General features: G+C 43.7%; 1 protein-coding gene across 27 annotated transcripts in view; it reads right to left on the bottom strand.

Annotated features, from left to right (window-relative positions):
- Window positions 1–4,037: 4,037 nt before the first annotated feature.
- Window positions 4,038–21,556, bottom strand: part of MAP2 (microtubule associated protein 2) — a 242,021-nt gene continuing 224,502 nt past the window's right edge. For 20 of the 27 annotated variants that reach the window (XM_074829675.1, XM_074829674.1, XM_074829685.1 and 17 more), the window contains 4 exons: window positions 11,163–11,255; window positions 9,538–9,619; window positions 8,915–9,027; window positions 4,038–8,222 (listed from right to left, as the gene is read on the bottom strand). In XM_074829675.1, the coding sequence (XP_074685776.1) occupies window positions 8,007–8,222; window positions 8,915–9,027; window positions 9,538–9,619; window positions 11,163–11,255 (504 nt within the window). In that variant the 3' untranslated portion in view covers window positions 4,038–8,006. The remainder of the gene's footprint in view (window positions 8,223–8,914; window positions 9,028–9,537; window positions 9,620–11,162; window positions 11,256–21,556) is intronic. The other 7 variants (XM_074829688.1, XM_074829689.1, XM_074829699.1 and 4 more) reach the window with 1 other exon arrangement.

Here is a 21,556-nt window from a genome sequence, read left to right as displayed (position 1 = left end):
TTCCAGGAAGCAGGTGTGGGGAAGAGCAGAGATGGCATCATTAGCTCTGCTGTACTCCAGCAATTCCCAGCCCACCCAGGTGCTTGGGTACAAAAGATGCCCATGACACTATTTTTCCATTTCCTCTCTTACTACAGGCAGCATCAGTCTGACACCCCCCCCCCCCCCCAAATTGCATAATTCTGCTTGATCGCTGCTTTATTTATCACACAGTTGTGTTTACACATCCATCAATCCATCATAGCAGGATTCAGTCTCAATCCAGAAACAAAGCTGCAGCACACCACAGAGTGGGAACACCGAGCAGAACCTGAGCATGAAGCCCCCACTCTACACAAGAGTGCTCAGAGCAGGGAACCACTCTAAACCTCACTGACTTGCACTTGTTTTCATGCTGATGCTCTCCAAGTCCCCATCTTCAATCCCTGCCTCACACACTCATAATTTATCTGTTATCTTTTTTGCACATAAAGAACCAGAATCCAAACTCTCAGGAGTACCTCGAGCCATTCTGCTGTGCAGCAGCCTTTCCAAGAGCAAAGCTGTAACCAGCTCCTAGCTGTACCCCAGGGCAGAGAACACAGACAGTTGTTTGGCACACACCTGAGAGCTTAGTCTTCCACAAGCTGCCAGCAGGCTTTTGTCCTTGGCTGAAAGGACCCATGCTGAAGACCCTTTCTCTCTTGTGACAACCGGTCACAGAAAGTCAGCACTGATGGATGCCACTCATTTTATCCTTTCTCGTATGGGTCTGTCATGTAGAAGTAAAAGTTACTCCTTCATTTATCCATTTCTCTTCCTAGGAAGTCTTTGGACCTTGTTAAGTAACTACACTAGAACACAGCAAGAGCATCAGCAGACAGTGTGTACAGAGGGGTATGTCATTGGCGGTATTGCATACGCTGTCATTTACACCAGAGTAAAGAGCAGGTCAAAGGCTGCTGCTTTGGCGTGGCAACTATATACATCCTCTTTCCACTATCAGGAACTACACAAGATAGAAGTATAGTGGAGTTTAAAACAAAGGCCTGATCTTCTCCTTCCCAGGTGTTCTGTAAAAATCAAAGAACTCTAGGAAAGCTGTGTTTTTTCTTTAGAGGATTTTAAACTCAGCATGAAACATTTCAACTAAGGTTCATCAAAAGTCTCATTTATAGCTCTTCTTGCCAGCCCTGCTCAAACATAACTATGCATTCAGAAACAAGGATAAATGAGTCCCTAAAACTATGCAATGAACCCCTAAAACTACCACGTTTCCTGCTGTTGCCCATGAACGTGGGCAGGAGCGGACTGTAGTCTAGCTGGATCAGATTCCATAAGGACAATCAGATATTTAATCCTTGGGCCACATTTAGCTGGAATCAGTGGGAGTGGCATAGCACTCATGCATCTGAGAATCCTGTTTCGAAACAGTCCAAAAACACAGATCCTCCACAGTCACCGCAGAAAGAGAGCTACTGCCTTTGCATAATGTTCAAGCAACAAATCACATTCACAGAGCCATTTAATTGCAATTAAATACATAACAGGCACAAGTTATGTTCCAACTAGATAAGGCAGGGAGAGATGGAACAAAGTCCTAGAGATGACATGGAAGCAGGGGTTGGAGAAGTGTAGGGAAAAAAAAGTAAAAATCCAGCTTTCACTGTCAGGGTATCATACCACCCCTTGGATGAGGACTCTCCAAGCTCTGGGATGTGACTCCTTTGGTAGCAGCTGCAAAACTTTTTCTTCCTTTTGGGAAAAAAGACAACAAACCTCCTCCCCCCAAACCCCACCCCACCCAAACACCTTTTTCACCTTCTTCCTGGAGAAGAAAGTGGGGATCTCTTGTTCCACTGTGTGACCAAACATGTCTCCCTCTCCATTGCTCAGAAGAGAGCTGGAAACTGCTTCCACCACATGCTTCTCCTTCCAGAACGAGGGTGCTCACACAAGCCAGGTGTGGGAGCCCCTCCATCAGGGCCACACTGTCTTTTCAAAGCAGCAACTGGGACTTCTGTGTGGCCACACACCTCCAAGTGAGAGGCCTTCTGCCTGCCACTCTGATCTGATCCATTTCTCTGGCTCACCCACTGGTTTTCTCTATCATGTTCCTGCCCAGTGTAAGGCATACCCCATGGGCTGTGACAGGCACAGGATGGACAGATCCTCCGCACGTCTGCAAACATTGCAGCAGGATTCCTGGGCTTCCCTCACTTTCAGTAGCAATGCAGTTAATCAATGCAGTTAATCAAGGTTTTATTCACAGCTTGTACTCACCTCAGTGCTCCAACACCACAGTCTGCTAGCAAATTATAAAATACATCACCTACCACATGCTGCTAATAAGACACAACAATCATAGAAATATCACCTCTTCTTCGTTCACTTTGAAAGAAGGAAACAGGTTGTTACCAGCTGCCCTCAACCATTGCTCTAGCTTTGTTCTCAACCTCTTAATCCTTCTCCTTTTAGCAGATGATACATTAGTTCTGCCTTGTGCTTAAGCACCCTTAGGAGGGTGATTCTAATGGATAATTAACAGCAGCTAATTATTCCTTCAGGTAGTTTGACTGCATTTATTTATGAATATTGCAGCATTATGTGAAAAGTCCAGCTTGCTTAGGGGTTGGGAAACTTAAGGCAGTCTACTCATTTTTATCTCCTTCCTACTGCTCAGGCTCCCAGCCATGTTCAGAGGATTCTTCTGTTAGCAAGGAAGTCCCACTGCCACTATCCAACTCTGCAGAATATGCAGAGCTCACACAGTAGCGGATACTGAAGCTCTCATTTCACCCGTGTCGTTGCAGCTACATCTCCATGGCTTGAAATTCCTCCGGGGCAGGCATCAGAGCAGGAGGTATCAGAAGCATCCTTGCTTGAGCAGTCCAGAGCAGGCAGTGCAAGGGCAGGAAAGCCTGCGAGGTGAGGCTTCCCTGTTTCCCCACACCACAGCTCCATGTTGAGAAGGCGCCTGGTCTACACAGGTGGCATGGACGAGCACGCAATCATTTTCTGGAGTACTTCTTTACTCCATCTGCAACACAGAGTTGCAGTTCCTCCTTGACCCGAGCCAAGGCAGGGGTTTAAGCACCCACCAACGGATCCAAAATAACAAACTACTTCAAGCAGCCCTCAAACTTCAGGCTGTTTCCCCATTAGTTCTCAGGATGACCCCAGGAGCTCATCACCCGCAGTCCCCATTACCTTTGGTCCACACGACCCAACCGTCCTCAACAGTCTGCAGGGAGCCGGCCCCGACCACGCTCCCATCTGGGTTGAGCCCCTCAGGGCAACCGTTAATGGCTCCGCAGTTATTTATAGCCCACTGGAGCAGCCGCTGGCCATGGGAGCCGTGCCGGGCGTTGGGGCTGTGACCGCCATTTCCCTGACGAGGGAAACTGTGGGGAACGGGGCGGCAGCCCTCAGCCCCGCTGCCCTTCACAGCACCAGGCCCGTCAATGGCTGCAGCTCCTGCCCGACACGGCGGGGAGGCTGCCCCGCTGTTCAGCCAAGCGGGAAAAATGGCAGAGCCGTGATCCAAACCTCTGGCACGTCCCCACTGCGGCCCAGCTTGCGACCAAGGGACGGCTCCGGCCACTGGCGATGCCTCCGCACACCTCTGCTGCAGGCAAAGGGAACGCGGTGACAAGGGAGGGGAAGCTGGCTCAGTCGTGGGCCGTCTCTGCCTGGAGGCCTCAGTTGCTCAGTGCAGGGCGATGCTAAACCTCACCTCCAGGCCAGGACCCCGGGATGAAGGACAGAATAATGTATTCGCACAAAGCAGGGAAATACCACCCCACAGGCTGCTAGCTGTAAAAACTGATTCTTTTGGCAAGAAGCAACAGGGATTAGCAGAGAAATACGACTTAATCCGCTCCGACTTCTCCTGGCAAGGCTGACTATGCAATACCAGCAGGTGCATGGTACTTTTTCCCACGCAGGGCAGCGACGCGCAGTGATTGAATGCAGGAGGAGCTGTATCACACAGAGAAGGTCAAACAGTTGTCTAATCTGCCACCACAATCACAAACAGTGGAAACCAACAGAAGCAACTAGATGACAAGCGATTTTATTTTGCAAAACAATCACTATACAGCAACAAATACAATTGCAAATCGGATTGAAAAACATGAACTACCTACCACCAGCCATTCAAGAAATGCCTCTTTTATGGTAACAGGCTCTAGAATTATCAGAAAAAACACAGGTTTGTAACAGCAGACTGTATTCCTTGACATCCCAGCATACAGCATGTTTATTTGTTGGCTTTTTCTTTTTGCTAAAGTTGAAGTGGCTTTTATACGCTTGACTTTTCCAAGTGTGAAACTCATTTACCGTCCTGCAGTGGGAATTGCTGGAGTTGCAGAGGGAGTTGCTTTAGCAATCTGACTAGTGAGTGAACTCGACACACGCCTAGGCTAGAAATCTACCTGCGTCGATTCTACTCTTCAAGGCATTTGCCTTTGAAGGGACATTTGTACTTGGGTTTCGAACAGTATTTGGTCCAGCATGCAAAAAACTCCTGCTCACATGTGGTAGTCCACACAGGCTGCCTTTCGACTCCCTTTGGGTCGTGTAAACAGGCAAACTTAGATTTGTAAGCAGTCACCATGAGGCTACTACTGTACCTTAGCAGAGCGTCGAATGGATAATACCATTTACTGCTGTACAGTGAAAATAGACATAGCCCTTGTGGGCTCACAACTTCCCTCATCAGTGTTAGTTTTTCTTTCACTGTTGCTGGACAGAGGTTTGCTCAACTTTGATTTCTTTCTGCTTGCGGTTACATAGAAACAGAACTCTGCAGATGGGGCAGAAGCACTTTTTCTTTTGTCTCTACAACTTGATGGATTATTAATTTGGGGTTCCCCCCTAGCTATCCAAACAAGGTTTCACCATTCCTTTTGTCTGGATTATCTCTGCTTTGTTACAGAGTTGGGTCTCAGGCACCCAACATACCTGCTGGCTCAACATGCCTGTGGAAAAGAAACACAACAGATGCAGTTTCCAGGAAGCTGGCTCTATCTTCTTTAGTGGGCATTACATATTTACAAAACTGTTGTTTTTAAAACCAACACTCTTCTCGAGAAGTTAAGATTAATATGAGCTTTTTCAGTGAACATCTAGAGTCATGTAACATAACTTGTTGTTTTGTTTTTTTGGTTTTTTTTTGTTTTTTTAATTTAACAGCACAAAACTCTTGATTTCTGTTCATCTAACTCCACAGCATTCTAGGATTCTTTCTATGGAAGGATGATTACGATTACAAAGGTCTTTGCTTGAATCAAGACAAGAAAGCTCATTTTAATGCATGAAATAAATGATTTGGTGTGTTACACCACTCTAACTTTGGACTCATAAGTGGATTAACTAAACTTCATTTTCTAGAGTATGTCAATTTTAAAAGCAGAATAAAAAAAACCTTGAGTCCCAGGTTAACACTGTTCTCACTAGCTGGTGTTCAGCTTCAGAGACGCTGAGGTTCAGGAGTACCATAGACTCTCTCCCACATTGGCAAAAGGCATAAAAAAAACCCCAAACCACTGCAAGGCTAATTTATATTAATTCATAGTATAATCAGAGCAACGTGGTATAAACACTGTTGTTTTTTCTTTCTGTCTGTCTGGTGTTTTTCTGGAAAAATGGGAAGAGGCTTTAAATGCATCTCACTCGACGCTGTTTCCATGTGAGTTCTTAGGATTACTCTAAGCAAAAGTATAACAAATACAAGGCAGAAATCATAATCCTCCAGATGCACTCAGCATGGTTCTAAACTCACTGTCCTTTGTATAAAACAACTGACTTACAAACAGTATTAGGTATTTTACAGTGTGAAAAAGCTTTTTGCAGAGCTGAAATGTCATGTGTGGGGCTGTTAGAAGTTCATCTTCAGTAAAATTTTTAGAGATGTAACCATTTTGTTTTGTCTTTGTATTGCTGTGACAAGCTTAGCCAAAATCCCCCTTTGGTCCACTGTATACTTACTGTCTAGTAACTGTGCATCTACTACCTGAATTTAATGATGGGGAATCCTGTGCTGCTAATTATTAGAATCCATCTCCACAGACAGAAAAATCTTCTCTCTGAGTCTTTTCAGATCAAACCCCAACACACACACACACGCACACATACAAATCAAGAAGGAAAAGAACAGATCAAAAGCTTCCAACACAGAATGTGAACCTAATACATGTATCAAGTATAGCTCAACTGACAGTGCAAAGTTTAGTTAAGAGATTTCAAAAGGAAAAGATCAAACAATCTGCAAGAATGTAAACTGGTCATTTCATAATGTCTACTGTACATATAGTATCAGCAGATTATTATCTGCTGATGAGTAATACTACCATATTACCTTCAGTGTTCTCTTAGTGTCCATAAGACAGTGTCGGAGTTCTCACAGGTAACTCCATTAGATTGGTTGTTTATATATCTCTGCCCTTTATCTTTTATGCACACTTTTTCTTATACTTTTTATAGTCAATATAATCCCACTTTGCTCAGATTTTAAGATACCCTATTTATTGATGAATCGCTATGGCAACTCAGTCTAGGGAGCTCATTTTATTTATGCACGTACTATAATTTACAGGCATCTCTGTTATGTTTAACACTGTTATCTGAGTGCCCGAGTGTATACATGAGACATCACTAAAGGAGTGGAAACAACACCTTAATACTTTTTTCTGTGTTTCAACTTTAGCAAAAGAAAAAAAATAAATAAATCTAACATTCACTGTTACTACAGGAGTTTAAAAAAAAAAAAAAAAAGAAAGAAAGAAAGAAAAAAAGCCAGAACCAAACTATTGCGGATTTTTTAAAAAATCCAGAATCCAAACTTAGCCATCTTTGGAGACCCTTTTACAAACATCTGGACCCCACAAAATCATACCTTTGTGAAGAAAGGGAGGGAAGGGAACAAGGAAGAAATCCTTTTTCTAGCATCACAGAAGAGACTTGCATCTGGCACTAAAACAGGGTCACGGCTTTTAGTTGTTACAGAAAGCAACTTCATGCTAAAATTTTCATCTTTTTTAAATGTATTCTCATGAAGAGGGAAAAAAAACCCCGCTAACATCTACTTTTACATACCTAAAATTGCAACACCAAAGGGTGCAAGAGACACAGATACTGTGAATAAAGAAGTAGAATATTCAAGTATATGAGGAGGGCGTATCACAAATGGCCACAGAGAAATATATATATCTATAATACTGTATCAAACAGATGGAAAGGATGTGAAACCAGTGGTGCGTACACAAATCTAGCCGCTTAACCAACTTTCTAATCAGACACAAGTCTGTTGGGGTGGAAGTGCTTGCTTTCAACAGCTTTTTTATGTCACTTCCCCAAGCATGGTTCAAATGTTTTCAACTACTATTTTTAGTTATTAGTTAAATAATTTATTGGCTTTTCAGCTATACACTGACATAATTAACCAGGTCCAAAAAAATGTTAATAACTTAATTCAACTTTTGTTCTACTCATTTATACAAAATAACTTTTTTTTTTTTTTTGTAATTAAACTTGAATTTCTCTATATGCCCTTCCTTCTGGTAAGCAGACTGTTAATTTAACCTGTAATAACTTACAATGGGCAACTTTTTGTATTTCCCCATCTATCAACAGAACAGTGAAATGAGCAACTTCGGATATTAACAAGGCTCTTCAGAAAGAGGTGGATGGCCTTCAGGCACATGAAAGGTAAAAATGCATTTTATCATAGTACGGTACTCCATGCAAGACAGAGCAGAGCAACAATAATTGTCCAATGTAACATACTGCAGTTGTATACCCATATAAAGCCAGTGTCTTCCTGTTGTAAATGGAGATCAGGCCAATTTCTGCATTTATTTAAATTATTTTTTTCTGTTTTTTTAACTGTATGGTAACTACAAGTCTTGGGATGTGACTTAGTTTTAGACATGGTAAAGAATGAATGTAACACCTGCTCTGAGCCCATTCCTGCCAAGAGCTCATGCCTAAATATTATTACTTCATACAACGCGAAATGAGCAAATTCATAAGCCCTGCTTAGCCAGGGCTGCCGTGACATCTTCAGCAAGGGTAGCAAGCTGGGGCGATTCAAGCAGGTTGATGCTTCCAGAGGACGAGACGTTGCTGAGTCTGCGTGGCGAAGCCACGCTGGACCTGCCCGGTGACTGCGTGATGATCTCAGCCCCATGATCGACACGGGCTTTAGCGTGCTCTCTGAAGTTTAGCTTCTGGCTGTCAATCTGCCCCAGGAAAGCAAAAAATTTAACACATTATATAGTCACCAAATTATCTTGTTATAGATCATCATTTGGGTATCATTTTGTTTACTTTTAAGAACTCTTAGAAGGACTGAAGCTTCTTCACTCCTTAGAATAATTGAAACTGAGTATTTTTTTTACCTGGTTTAATATACGCTGACTTACTATGTTACATTATCTTACTATTTCCGTCTCTGATGGATGCTTTAATAAGCAGTACCATTGTTCCTAGCTGTATGAATTTAATAAACACTTTATGGGCATTGTGATTTGTTTCTGAAATCTGTATTTTCAAATTTGTGGGAGTGATCTTACTTTCAAGATGATTTGCTCCTGTTTCACAAAGCAGTCCCGATCCTCTAGGTTACCCATACTACAAATTTATTAGAGCATACCTAATGCTGTACAACAGTCCCAAACAAAGTTTATCTTTAGGGGGAAAGCCAGTGCACAACCTACAGGACATTTCACTGTAAGATTCACTCTCAGCTTAGCTGTGGATGTGAGATTGGTCATTCCAAATTCCAAAGGGAACAAACGGCATGTGAGGGTGCTTGAAGGACAACAAACAGATGTTTCCTACTCAATTCAGAGCCATCGTTGAATTCAGAGCTAATAATTTCACTGGGCCAGTGGCACAGCTGTAGCCTTTTCTCTGATGGGTGTCCCCTTACCTTGACGTTACCACCGCCAGGTACGTGGTGGGCATTTTCCAGTGAACCAACTTTAGCCTGAGCTTTTTCTTTGAAATCCAGTTTCACACTCTCAATTTTCACACGCCCACCTCCTACACAGAAAATGGAAATACAGATTAAGAGGCTAGAATGGCTCAGCAGGAGGTCTGATCTGATGCACATGCGTGCACTCACATTATTTCCCTTTTAGTTGAGATCTAAGGGTTTTAGAGAAGCACAGAATACCACGCTGCATATTCAGGAAAATATAAAAATCTTCAACACATATTCAAACTGTAAGCATGTGCTGCAGCCATACTGCTTCTGATTTTCATGGGATTTAAGCACATGATTAAGTATTTTGCTGACTTCAGTGTGCATTTCAGTACCTTATCAAACTGACATTATGCCACCATAGCATCCTTCTACATTATTTTTTATCTCCTCTCTAAAATAGGTGGTCCCATACCTTTATGTCTTTATATATTTAGTTAAGAATGTTATTTTTATTACCAAAGTGTATTTACCTTCTCTTGGACTATAAAAGAGAATGGTATCATGCATAATTTCTCCTTCACATAACAGGATTAGATCTTTGCTAATCCTAGAAATTCCTACAATACCTGGCTTGTGGTGGATATTCTTGAGCGAGCCACACTTGGAAGTCACATGACTCAAGTCGATCTTCTTGGTTACGATTTGTACCTGTCAAAAGCACACACGCAAATTACAGGAATTAAAAGAATAAAATAAGTAAATAAAAAGGCAAGCCCTGCCGAGGAAGAGCCCAAGCCTCTACAAACCACTGGAAAAGGAGAGATGGTTAGTAGAGAACAGAGCATGCCACAAAGGAGGAAACACTTGAATTAATACAGAAAGCTTCCTTCCCACCTAGGGAAAAGACAGAGCTGGGTTAAGCTTTACTATTTGCAAAACAAAGAGGAGGACAAAGCAGATCAGCTTGTGGGTTCTTTCTAAAATGTTTTGGAGCCTCCTCTGAGGGTGGGTGCTCCGAAGCCCTGCATGCAGCAGGACCCATCCTGTTTGCTTCTGCTCTTGCATGTGCATCCTGGTAACTAGGAATATTTTGGTGACTGTTTTTTTTCTCTCTACCATCTGTTTTCTATTTTTCCACATCTAAATACGGTATGCATTTCATGTCAATCCACTATGGAGAGTCTGATAAATCTACCATTGTGACTCCTGAGCTGTACCTGAGCTGGTCGGTGTTCAGCCAGTCGGCTGGGTGGTGCTCACCAGAGAGCAGTGGCACTGCTCTGCTCAGCCAGGCAGCACCACAGGCACCCTCCCTCCTGCTGCCAGCCACGTTGCCATGCCTGCGCTGAGCCCAGCTCAGGAACAGCCACAGAGACCCACTCCTGCCTTGCTGTGCTCCCAAACAGCTCCCAGATGCAGCCCACAATCACACTGACTGTGTTGGCTGGTCTGACGGAGCTGCAGCCCCTCCAGGCCCGACAGGAGTTCCACGATGACTGCAACGCCACTGGTTTGCTCACATCACCAGCAGTGACTTAAGCCAGCACTGGTGGCTGTACTGAATCTGTTCGGATCAGACGTGCCCACACCATCAGCTACTCCATCCGACAGGAGATCATTTCCATTGGGGGGGTCACAGCCGCCTGAAGCTATTCCAGCATGACTGCTAGAACTAACGGGTGGCTGGCCAAACCCTGAGCAACCTCAGTTTGTTATACTGGAATAACGCTGTGGCATTAGCACTCAGCAGGCTGGCCGATCACACTCTCTCTCTGAGCTTTCTTTGACCTTATGTTTTATTTTTCTTCTTCCCTCTGATGCATGCACATAACTGAAAGGTTAGCTGAGGAAGGACTGATGCACTGGAAGATGCCTGACTGTGAGGCTGGAGTCTCACTGTGAGCAGCAGTCTCTTTCTGGAAATTATTTTCTTGGGTCGCCCCCATGAAAGGCACCGCACCATTTCGGCTCACACTGGACTTTTACTGTCAGCACCCTTGGGCGTTTAGAGATAACTCTTCTTTTCTCATTGCTTTTTCCTGTCCAACTTCTGGAAACGTGTTGTGCTCTGTGAAGATCAGGAGGCCACCACTGCATACACAGGGCTCACACGACTACCAGACCAGACTCACATGTGAAACAGTAGCAAGAGGAAAGTAGTTCTCAGAGGAAGGGAGACAGAAGGGTCTGGCTGTGCAAGGTGGGTCACCACAGTGGAGATGCCTGTTCACAGGGTGTCCGTACTACTTACATTTCCTCCCCCTGCAGAATGTTTGATGTTATCTCTGGAACCACACCGGGATTGAATATCGCTAAAATCGATCTTCTTGTTTAAAATCCTAACCTAAAAGGAATCGGAGGTAACTTACTATATACCATACACACACTCCATCGGGGCACAGGACAAGGGAACCAGGGTAATTTTGCCTCCTGCTGTGACTCCTTCTTCTGCCACTTGTATTGAAATGTGAGAAAGTAAACCACGCCAGTCTCTATGCTTAGTACGTTAACACAGCACATGTAAATACACTACACTGCTCTTTTTTCAACCTCACGAAGTGGTAATGAAATACAAAGGTGAAAGGTTTTAACTGGGAGATATGAGAAGTGGCTTTTCCCTGAAAACTCAAAGAACTCCTTGGACAGCCTGTCCTAGGCTCTGGAGCGATGGCCAGTGTTTCTGCTGAACTGGCCACAAGGGGAAGGTGGAAACCCTCCATCCCACAGCTCAGCACTCCAGCCTTTGATGCAGAGATCCCAGAGCCAGCCAACTCAGGCACAGGTTGAAATCCTGAGGTATTTCACCTCTCCTACTGCCATACAGCCACCACATTCATACAACAGACCTCAAAGTGTCCTGGGAAAGGGGACTGACAAAATTAATTAAACTGAAGTCAGAGCTCTGTGCTGGTCTCTCTCTTTACTGTCATCTACTAAAGGGCAATGCAGAAAACACCAGCATCTGGAAACCTAGAGCTGCAATCACTGCTTCTTGATTTCTGGTGCTGGCCATAAAATTGTCACCTGGTGCTAGCAAGGCTGTGCTTCTCCCCTGTGCTCTTTGTTTCTGGTAGAACAAGTGCTTGACTTTTCCTTGATGGTGCCAGCCTTCCTTACAGATGCCAGGAGCCCCCATTTGTTCTGTGTTACCTTAGCCACAGATGCACTGGAGGCATATGACAGTGCGTGGAGGTGAACTCTGCGAAGGGCAGGCCATGCTGTCCTGTGCTTGACCCCCATGCCAAAGCAGTTGCCCCACCTGGCAGAACTCAGGTGCCACCAGTGAATGATGTGCTGCTGGATGGCAGTTACCAGTAGGCAGGGACAACTGGGTGCAGCATACACACCCGAGTGACACCACTTCCAGACTTCTTTCTGAGCAAAGGCAGGGGATTGTGCTCACCAGTATTAGGCTTTTCAGGTGTGTGAGAAAGCATTTCTGGCCAAGACAGTACCTGCCGCCTTTGCACCAGGAGCTTTTACTTACCCAAAGAGTGCCACCCATGCAGCATATTCTTTCTCTGGGTTAAATACAAAGTCTTTATTCAAATGTTATGTGGATTTGATTTATCTCTATGCTATTAATATACAATATGAATTCACACTCTTTCCTGTACAGAAAGCCAGAGAATTTTGGACGTTATCTATTAATTTTGCTAAATGGCATTTGTAGAGCCTTCACTGACATATTACTTAGCACAGTCCTGTTGGCTGCTGTTGTAGGTAAACCAACAGCAACTAACCAATATTGAGACAAGAGAGAGAGGGAAAGATACACCAGGGTACCTTACTGCAGTGGCTGCTTACCACTCCAGGAGCACAGAGCAGCTGCAAACCAGCTGAAGTGGTCAGTGGGAGGAAGAAGAACCCTGTACAGTTTCTGCTTCCTGGATTCAGGTCCCCGAATTGCCCCAGGCTTCCTGATGAATCTGAAACAAATCACTCCCCTCTGTGCCTCACCTCTCTAAACTAGGGAAAGACTATTTGCCCCTTTACAGCAGTATCGGATTTTGCAGCTCTTGCCTCCTGCAGTGGGGATCATGTCACATTTAGATAACAAGCTGAATCCTCTGGCACTGAGCACCTGGAGCACACCCTGGACTTAAGCCCAGTAAACACCAAGAAGAAATTTTCAGAGGGTCTCATTTTAAAGCTAACGTGAAGAATTTAGTCACAGCAAGCTGTTTCATGGGTCCCCCTCTTTACATATGACATAACCACTACATCAGTCAAATCATTAGGATGCTAAGTGTTCTCTCACTTTAATTAGTGAAGATCTGTGGTGATGACAGCGCCAGAAAACTCCACAACTGGTAGGTCACCTTTAGAAGGTCATCTTCAGTAGGCAAACTGATTTCCTTCTCCCTCCTATCTGCTTAGTCCAAACCAATGCACACCGAAACGTGAAAGCAAATGCCTTTGGAGTTTTATCCTTGTGCTTTCTCTCAGTATACTATTTGAAGACAGGTGTCATATCAGTTACAGAAACACACGTCAGATGTGCAGTCAGATCTGGCTCCCAGAGAGCTTCAGGCCAGATACTCCTGGGCAAAACAGAAAGCCTTCCTAGCACTTTCTGAGCACATCTCTCAGCAGTGGATCAGTGTCACCTCTTAGCAATGGCCACAGGGATGCATTTACTCTGAAAATGCTGACTTAGGGGTCATGGCTGTAGACTGGGGGCCTGTAGCTTAAAATAGAGCCAAAGCAAGGTGATAAGTTGAGAGGGTGCCTTTGATTAAGTGCCTAAAGGTTGATTTGCACCCAGAAGTCTGACAGTTTATGAGTCTCATGGCCCATGGACCTGGCTAGCAGCTATGTGAAGGACCAATCATCTCGATTATCCTCTCTGTCTCACTGGGTGAAATGTGTCCCTGTGTAGAGGGGCCAGCAGCGGACCTATGTATCATTTATGTCCTATGTTGAGGGCTGAAGTGAGCTGAGTCATCTGGCACAGGGAGGAACTGCACTGATCCAGGTTTTCCCTGATGATCTATTTCTCCCTTTCCTGGAACATATCAATATCCCTGCACATATTTAAATCACAACTGCCCTCTATAACTAAGTGTTCCACAAACTAAAGGAGCCTTGTTTCCTATAGATTAAGGCTTTAAACTACTTAATCCCTCCACCCTATATTCTTCAGCAAGCCCTATCCCTTCTTGCCAGCAATATCTCCCAAGCTTTCTCCCAGGTCTGCTAGACTGGACAAACAGAAGCCAATACACAGCCGGTCAGCTGTTTGCTGTCTCTGACTGTGGAGAAGGGCTGAGTTATCACTGCCTTTACCCCAATGACAGCGTCATGCTGAGTCTCCGTTTTGTACCCAGTCAACAACTATCACCCAACTTGGAGGCGCTGCCTGTGTTTCTAACCACAGCTCCTTTGCCAGCACTGGTTGAAATTAGCCAACAAGTTACAAATGAGTTGAAGAAGGCTGGGACTGCCAGCCAGACATCATGACTGCACGAGCTTTGTTTCCTTTGAGAAATCAGACTGTAAACATGAGAGGGAGAGTACCAGAGAGGGACAGGAACTATTTAGGCTGAAGAGAAACTTTGGCTTGCAAACAAAGAATTTAAACTGACTGTGAATTATTTGAAGCTGGAATCTAGAGGGAAATTTGTAACTACTAGAGCAGGGAGGCTCAGGAATTGCCTCCCAAGGGAACAGAGCTACAACAAGAAAATGGTAAGCTTCTATTATGGCACTTGATGAAAGGAATTAGATGATGCAGCTGCCTGTGATAGAGACAGCATGAATACCATGACTCACCAGGAAGGTTTCCGTGTTCCTGAATGTTTATGTACATCTTGTGTGGGAGTGGAGGTGTGGTAGGGATGTACATATATGCACCTCAATTGCGCTGCACATTAAATGAAAGATCAAGCCTGCTCATGCTCTCATTCAGAAAAGGGAACATTTCAGTCTGTGGCAGAAACAGGACTGCTTTCTATTCACATTCACTAAACATCCCAACAAGACAGTGTCCTGACAGAGTCCCTCACAACACTTGTGCTGACCTGCCAGTCTGAAATGGTACATTCTCTTCTGATCTGATGATGGTTTGTCTAGGTGGGCAGGGCCTGGAAGTCAGTATTTTGATCAGGACCAAGCTGAGGTTCTTCAGCATTTGTCATATTCACGTGAAGTTAAACCACAGTGGAAAAATGAAGCCTTACAGGCAGTGCTGGGTTTATTCCACAAAACCACACTGCCCAAGTTAAAACTGGCTTCTGTCTGAAGCTCTGAGAGACCTTCCCTCCACTCTGTCCTCTGATGACTCTTCAGCAGTGGTCTAGAACTGAAGCCCAGGGCAGACTGCACGCCGTTGTGCACAGTATAGTCTCACTGACTCACACCACTGCTAGGGAGCCTCCACCGGGAGTCAGACACTGTGCTTCAATACCTCCTGTGCTGTTTGAATGCTGTATGTCAAAGTACTGGGAGACGCAGGGCATTTATGGTTAGCCTGCTAGGAAACCAAGTGTTGAAGGTATTTTTCTCAGAGTTTGTTTAGATGAGGCATATACTGATCTGCACTCAGCGGGGTAAACTAACTCCCTTCCTACGTAGAGCAGCCCGAATGGCAATCTAAACAGGAAGGGGCTGAGGTCCAAGGGCAACATCTACACCAGACCAGAGAGGATGTTTTTGGGGTAAACTGGCTGACATGAGGAAGAGAGACAGGCTAGCAACACCTGTGAATCTCCCAGTCAGACATACGCCTCCCTAAGTCTGTTCACAGAAAGTGAATTTGGATTTCAAAGTCTCTATATATAACACTCTCCAGTCCAGGGGTCTTGAGCAAGCCCTCCTCTGTCAGTACTGCACCACTGGGTTCAAGATGAGCAGAGACTTCTAGAAACACTGAGGGGAAGGCAGAGAAATGCAAGAGAGAATTTAGTTCAGTTGTGCCTCACTGCTAAAGACAACATCAATGACTGAAGCCTGGTTATGAAAGAGAAAGAATTACGTTCCATTGCTGCCTAGAATCATTCAGTCCAGCTACTTTTCACAAGATGGAAAGCCCCCAACTTATCAGCATCCGAGCAGAGAATCCATAAATAGCTTCCCTCCCATGATGTACTACAACTGGTACACACCAAAACAAAGATACTCGAAGAACAAAAATTGTGATACTGATGAAATTACAGACTCTGAATATATTTTCCAAGAAGCTGATGATTTATGTTCTCCCTGCCTTGCAATTATGGCCTCTGAGAAGCTCTACCACAAACACTGTGCTAAAGATTTAAAAATACCGTAGCTTGGCTCTACTTGCTGTTTGAACATGTTGTGGGGCTGTGACATTGGGAAAAGCTCCCAGACTTGTAACAGCTTATCAAAAAGGGCAGGTTCCTCCTACTTACCACCGCATCACAATAACTTGACAGAGCTACATCCCAGGAACAAGACATTATTTCAGTGTTTGTTCTGATTAACACAGGGATTGAGTGAGACAAGAACTGGTCTTGCATAGGAAGCAAGGTTAAGGTTAAAACCTGATTAGAATCAAGAGGCAGTTCTAAGCACTTCCAAATTTATATGCTGCCAAGGGCAGATGATACTACAGTTTTCATGCTCCTGGCAGATAGAGGAAAGGGAGAGGGAAGGGTATTTATTTGGCCTAGCAAAGTCCTTGAAGAGAAAGACTGTGCTTCAAACTTTCCACATCTACAAACAGAGCTTGCGATCACGTTCAGCCTTTGCACTATTGAAATTAGTGGATACACACACTAGTGAAGCTGCCAGCCTACAAGCTAGTGAGATTCAAAGTAAAAGGCAAAATAATCCATCATCCTCATCTAGCTCTTATTAAAGGGTGAACAAGGTAAGTTCATTTCTGACTTTCAAAAATGTACCCAGAGGCAGACACTGAACATGTAATATTTCAGCCCGAACAGTTAAACTGCAAAACAATTACAAACAACTGAAAATAGGCACTTTCAATGGAAAGTATCAATAGAATATAAGAAACGTCTTGCAATTAGCCATGTTTTTAATACTTGCATAGGATAAGGCTGATTTACAAGCTTCTTTCTACCCATTTGCAAATTGCTGTATTCATCTAATTAATAACCTGGCCATGCTGAACTAGGCATGTCCCTACCAATAAAGGCAGAAAAGGCCTATAGAGAAACACTGAGACGTTTTGCGTAATTGTGCTAGGAAATCCAAAGCAAAATGACCGTTTTCCATGCCAAAGAGTTTACAGTCAACAGACAACAGCCGAATTTAACAGGCAGCTCAAGAAAGTTCAAGATTCATGTCAGATGAACTGTAACATGTTCCATAATCACACTCCTCGCTAAATCTGGAGAGCTGATCAAAAGAATGGTAAAAGAAATTGAAGGAGATTCACACACACCAAATAAAGATCCTAGGAGCTTAATTAATTCACCTAAAACACAGGATTCTTGTTTTAGTACTCCCTTAAACAAACAAAAAACCCCCCAGATTTTGCTAAACTACAGAGTTTAATACTTAAATTTTAGAGGCAACAGTCCCTAATCATGGAAGGAGCACTAACAGTGTCAAATATCAAGTGCTGAGCATCAAGTATCAGTTTTGAAATCAGTTTCCTGATCTTTAAGAAGGGATGAGTTTTGACTCGCTATGTCTGGATTTTCTTTACTCCAGCATAATGGAAAAAATTAGGTTGTTCAGTTCAAGTTCGAAAAGATATCTTGTGTTTATCTCTTCATGCAAGCTGGCTTTCCCAAAGCTCAGCAGATATGTCTCTTAGCATCTTTTTTTATTGGTCAAATCCAGATTTCCAAGATAAAAACTAAGCTTTTTATCCTTTTCTTTCCTGCCCTTTCCCATCTAGAAAAAGCAACTCTTTTTCTCACCTTTCTGTGCAAGGCAGAACACTATTATATGACCAAAGAGCTCTGATCCAGGTTATGTATTGCCTGAACATTTTTCCCAAAAGAACAACCTTCCCCATTTTATTGCCAAAATCTAGACTAGTTAGAGCTCAGCTGAAAATGCCTCCTCTGCTGAACTTGCTGCTGGGATGACTCAGACTTTCACAGGAATTTATGTCCTGGTAATTTCAATCTAGTCTAGAAAAAAATACTGCTTACCCCGTTGCTATTAACGAGAGACCAGCAACGCATGGTATGTCATGGCCAGGATTTGTCTCCTCTAACATTAGCCAGCTAAGAGTTGGAACTGGTCACTTAAGTTGTCACTGTAGTCAGTGGAAAGATACTGAATCCTCCAGAAAGTGATACCTTCAACTCCAGTTAGACAGATTGAACACACCCCACTGACTGGCAGAAATCAGTGCACTGCTGCTAACTGCCTTCAAAAGAGGGAGAAGCATTGGCTTATGGCTGCTGTAGTCAGTGGAAGTTGTCAGTGGCTAGAGCCCCATCAGGCAGCTTGTGACCCTCCTGATTGTGGTTCACAGTTTGTCCTCAATGAGCATGATGCACATTTTATGGACGGTTGAGGCAGAGCAGTGAATTTACTCTGTCCTAGCCACACTCTGTCAGATCTGGACAGAAAGTCCTAATTCCCTGCTCATTTCTACCATCCAAACACCTTTCCTCAAAGAAACTTCCTGAAACTTGCTAGAGCCTGGCAATGATTGCTTCATTTTTCTAAAATATGAGTCAGGAAGATCTTGCTTTTTATCCAGAATAACTCCAGGCTTAACTGTACAGACTGTACTCGGGCAAGCCTTCCATTAAATGAGTGCAGTCTGAACACAGGAGCTGCAAGATGTTATTTCTGTACAATCTGCAATGATCAGCCAAAATTCTAAATTTCAGAAACTTAAACATTATGTTTTTGAGTTGTTACAGAGTTTTGAAGGTGTGCCTGAAACTCATAATTTCTCTTTGCATTTGCAGATCTGTAATTAACAAGAGATGAATTAGGTTCTAATTTTCAGTCCAGAACAAATCCCTTCAAATGCCTTGCAAATCCACAAAACTGGGAACGTATAAAGAAAAAAAAAAAAAAGCAGACTGACAGAGATTACTTTATTTTACAGTTGTGAACTGTTGACTTGGTAAATGCACAAAATTATTCCAATGAATGCAGCTAACAGTGTGGAAGCAATTGCCTCCCAGTCTCTCATTAGTGAAGTACTTTAACAACAGCCATGTTAGAATGTCAATCCACATCTCCCTGTACAGCTGCCTCCTGTGGCTCTGGCTGGGGAAAGCACCAAAGCTTAAACCTTAGAAGCTCATTTATGTTCATCACTGTCCTGAGCAGGGATGTTCTCTTAATTTGGGCCAAAGTGGTTTTGGCTCAACTGTGCCGCAGATCACAATGGACTGGAAAAGTGCATGATGTGCCAGAGGAGATGGGTGACAGAATGGGACCCAGCAACAGCTCAGACTGCACTTTTCGTTAAGCCTATATTCTCCACCACCTTTTAGGACACTCTTCATCAGCCAGTGCACCAATAGCATATAATCTAGACCTTCAAATTAATTTTTGGGCAGCCATCAGTGTTCATAATGTGGTGCAAAGACATGTGAAACAGGAGGAAGAGGAGTTCTAAGATGTCATCTCAAGGGGAATTTGCTGAATCCCCTTTTGACCTGCAGTTCTCCCAGGAGGTGCTCAGCTCTAGTGCACCACCAGACCTGCCTGTCTCTGCATTGACTCTGCATCCTGGCAGGCTGTAGCTGAGGCAGGGAACACTTCAGGAGCTTACCGTTCTCTGCAGGCTGGGTCGTAAATTGGGATGATGGGCGTGTGCAGGGGTGTGCTGTGGGGGTGCTGTCTCCTGCCATCCAAACTGATTTTGAAGCTAACAAAAAATTGTGCAAAGAAGATGACAGATATCCATCCAAGCCTCCTCCTCTGCCCAGCTCTGAAATGTCTTATCCTTCCCTGTGCTGGTCTATTTTATCATCTAATGCAGATGCTTGTTGTCCTTGCCAGCATTTTTGTGGTTTCTGGACAGGTTCTACTGAATAGTGGCGTCACCAATTTATTCAGACTTTCTGACTCATGACTAATTGCACTTTGTTTTCCACAGTTTGGGGAAGATGGTGAAGTTCTTCCTTAATCTTCTTAAAAACCTTCAAGGAACTCTTCATTCTTCAACATGGTTTAGGTATATAATTTTTCTATAAGTCACCTTACTTCTTTCAAGATGCCTGGCTGTTACTATAGTCAGTGACATTTTAAACCTTATGCATGGCATTCTAGTCTGTACAGCTTCATTCACTTTGATAAAGCTATACGGATTCACATCCACTGAAGTTCTTGCCCATGGCTGACATTTTAGGTATATGTTTTAAGATTAAATTAAAAGAAGTCTAGGTTGGCTTTATCCTTGGTTGCTGGCCTATGATGCTTTATAAATACTCTGCCTGGTCAGTAATGAAAAGATTCAATTAGTGGACTTTTATACTCCGATACAGTACAAACCATATCCATAGACAGAATTTCAAGAAGAAAAGAAAATCTGAACAGAAAAGAAAAACCCCAGCCTTGGCATCTGAAACAGATTTCCAACCCCTTCCCCCAGTTCCCCCATGCTTCCCTTGGGCTGTCTGAGAAATAACAGATGCAAATGGGTTACTTTTGAAAGCACAGCATTTCCTCCACAGCTGATGCGGTGCGAAAATCCATCTGAAGCCCAGCAGACATACCCATGAGCAAGTCGCCTCTGAGCTTTGCCAAGAATGATACATTTCACCATACTCTACTATAAAGAGAAAACCAGACAACCACCTACTGGCTGCATCACAGACCAGAGAAGTCCTCATTTCTCCAGACTGCAGAATACCAATTAAACACCTCTCAAGCCATCTATTCCTAGTAGAAGCTTAATGCAGTGCAAAGTTAGCTTGCTTCTTCCCCCAGAAGCATACTCTTCCACCCCCACACTCTGTCAGGTGATTTCTCTCCTTTGCTTTGTTTCTGTGGCTGGCAAGTCAGAGCTGAAGTAAAATCGATCTGCTGTCTGATGAGCTTCTGATGAAATTCAAGGCTGAAGCACTGTATTTCTTGATTTATTTAGCATTCAAACATCCCTTGCTTCTTCAGTTCTGCACCTCAGCCTCTGGCAGTTTCAGAGTGTGGCTCTAGGAGAGCTGTAAGCTAAGAAGAGACCTTGTGCTAGTTCAGATATGCCTCTGGTAAAAGTGTAGTCTGTCTCCAAATGATACTTTTGGGCTGCATATCTGTATTCCTTTAGTGATTTGCATGTCATGTTTATGTACTTAACTTGCCCAGATATACACTGGCTTTTTGTCCGGCTGTTTTTCCTTTAGTTATTGCTATCAGCACTTCCAGTTAGGTTATAAAACTCGAGCAGCTTTCTGTTTGTTTCACGTGTCATCACTAAAAGCAGATAGCAGATAACAGCTCATTTCAGCCAGTGCAATATTTGCCACCAGACATTAAAGAAGTGAGCAGATGCAAGGAAATGAAATTAGCTTTCATGTGTTCCTCTCACAGACACTATAAAATTCAGCTGCAGAAACGGGAAAAGAACTGATCCTAAAACCTCTTGTCTAGACTAAGCAACTACGGCATAAAGGAGACGTAAAGGAAAAACCCACAGCTCAGTGGCCACATACCACTGGGAATTAAAAAATGCTTTAGCTTCTGTGACATTGCATCCACCCAGCAGATCTCCCCTGTGATCCCCAGAAGAGTGAA

The sequence above is a fragment of the Strix aluco genome, chromosome 6 (assembly GCF_031877795.1).
Source record: "Strix aluco isolate bStrAlu1 chromosome 6, bStrAlu1.hap1, whole genome shotgun sequence".
Taxonomy (NCBI): Eukaryota; Metazoa; Chordata; class Aves; order Strigiformes; family Strigidae; genus Strix; species Strix aluco.
Note: the sequence above shows the minus strand (reverse complement) of the source record. Positions and strands in the feature narration are given on the sequence as shown.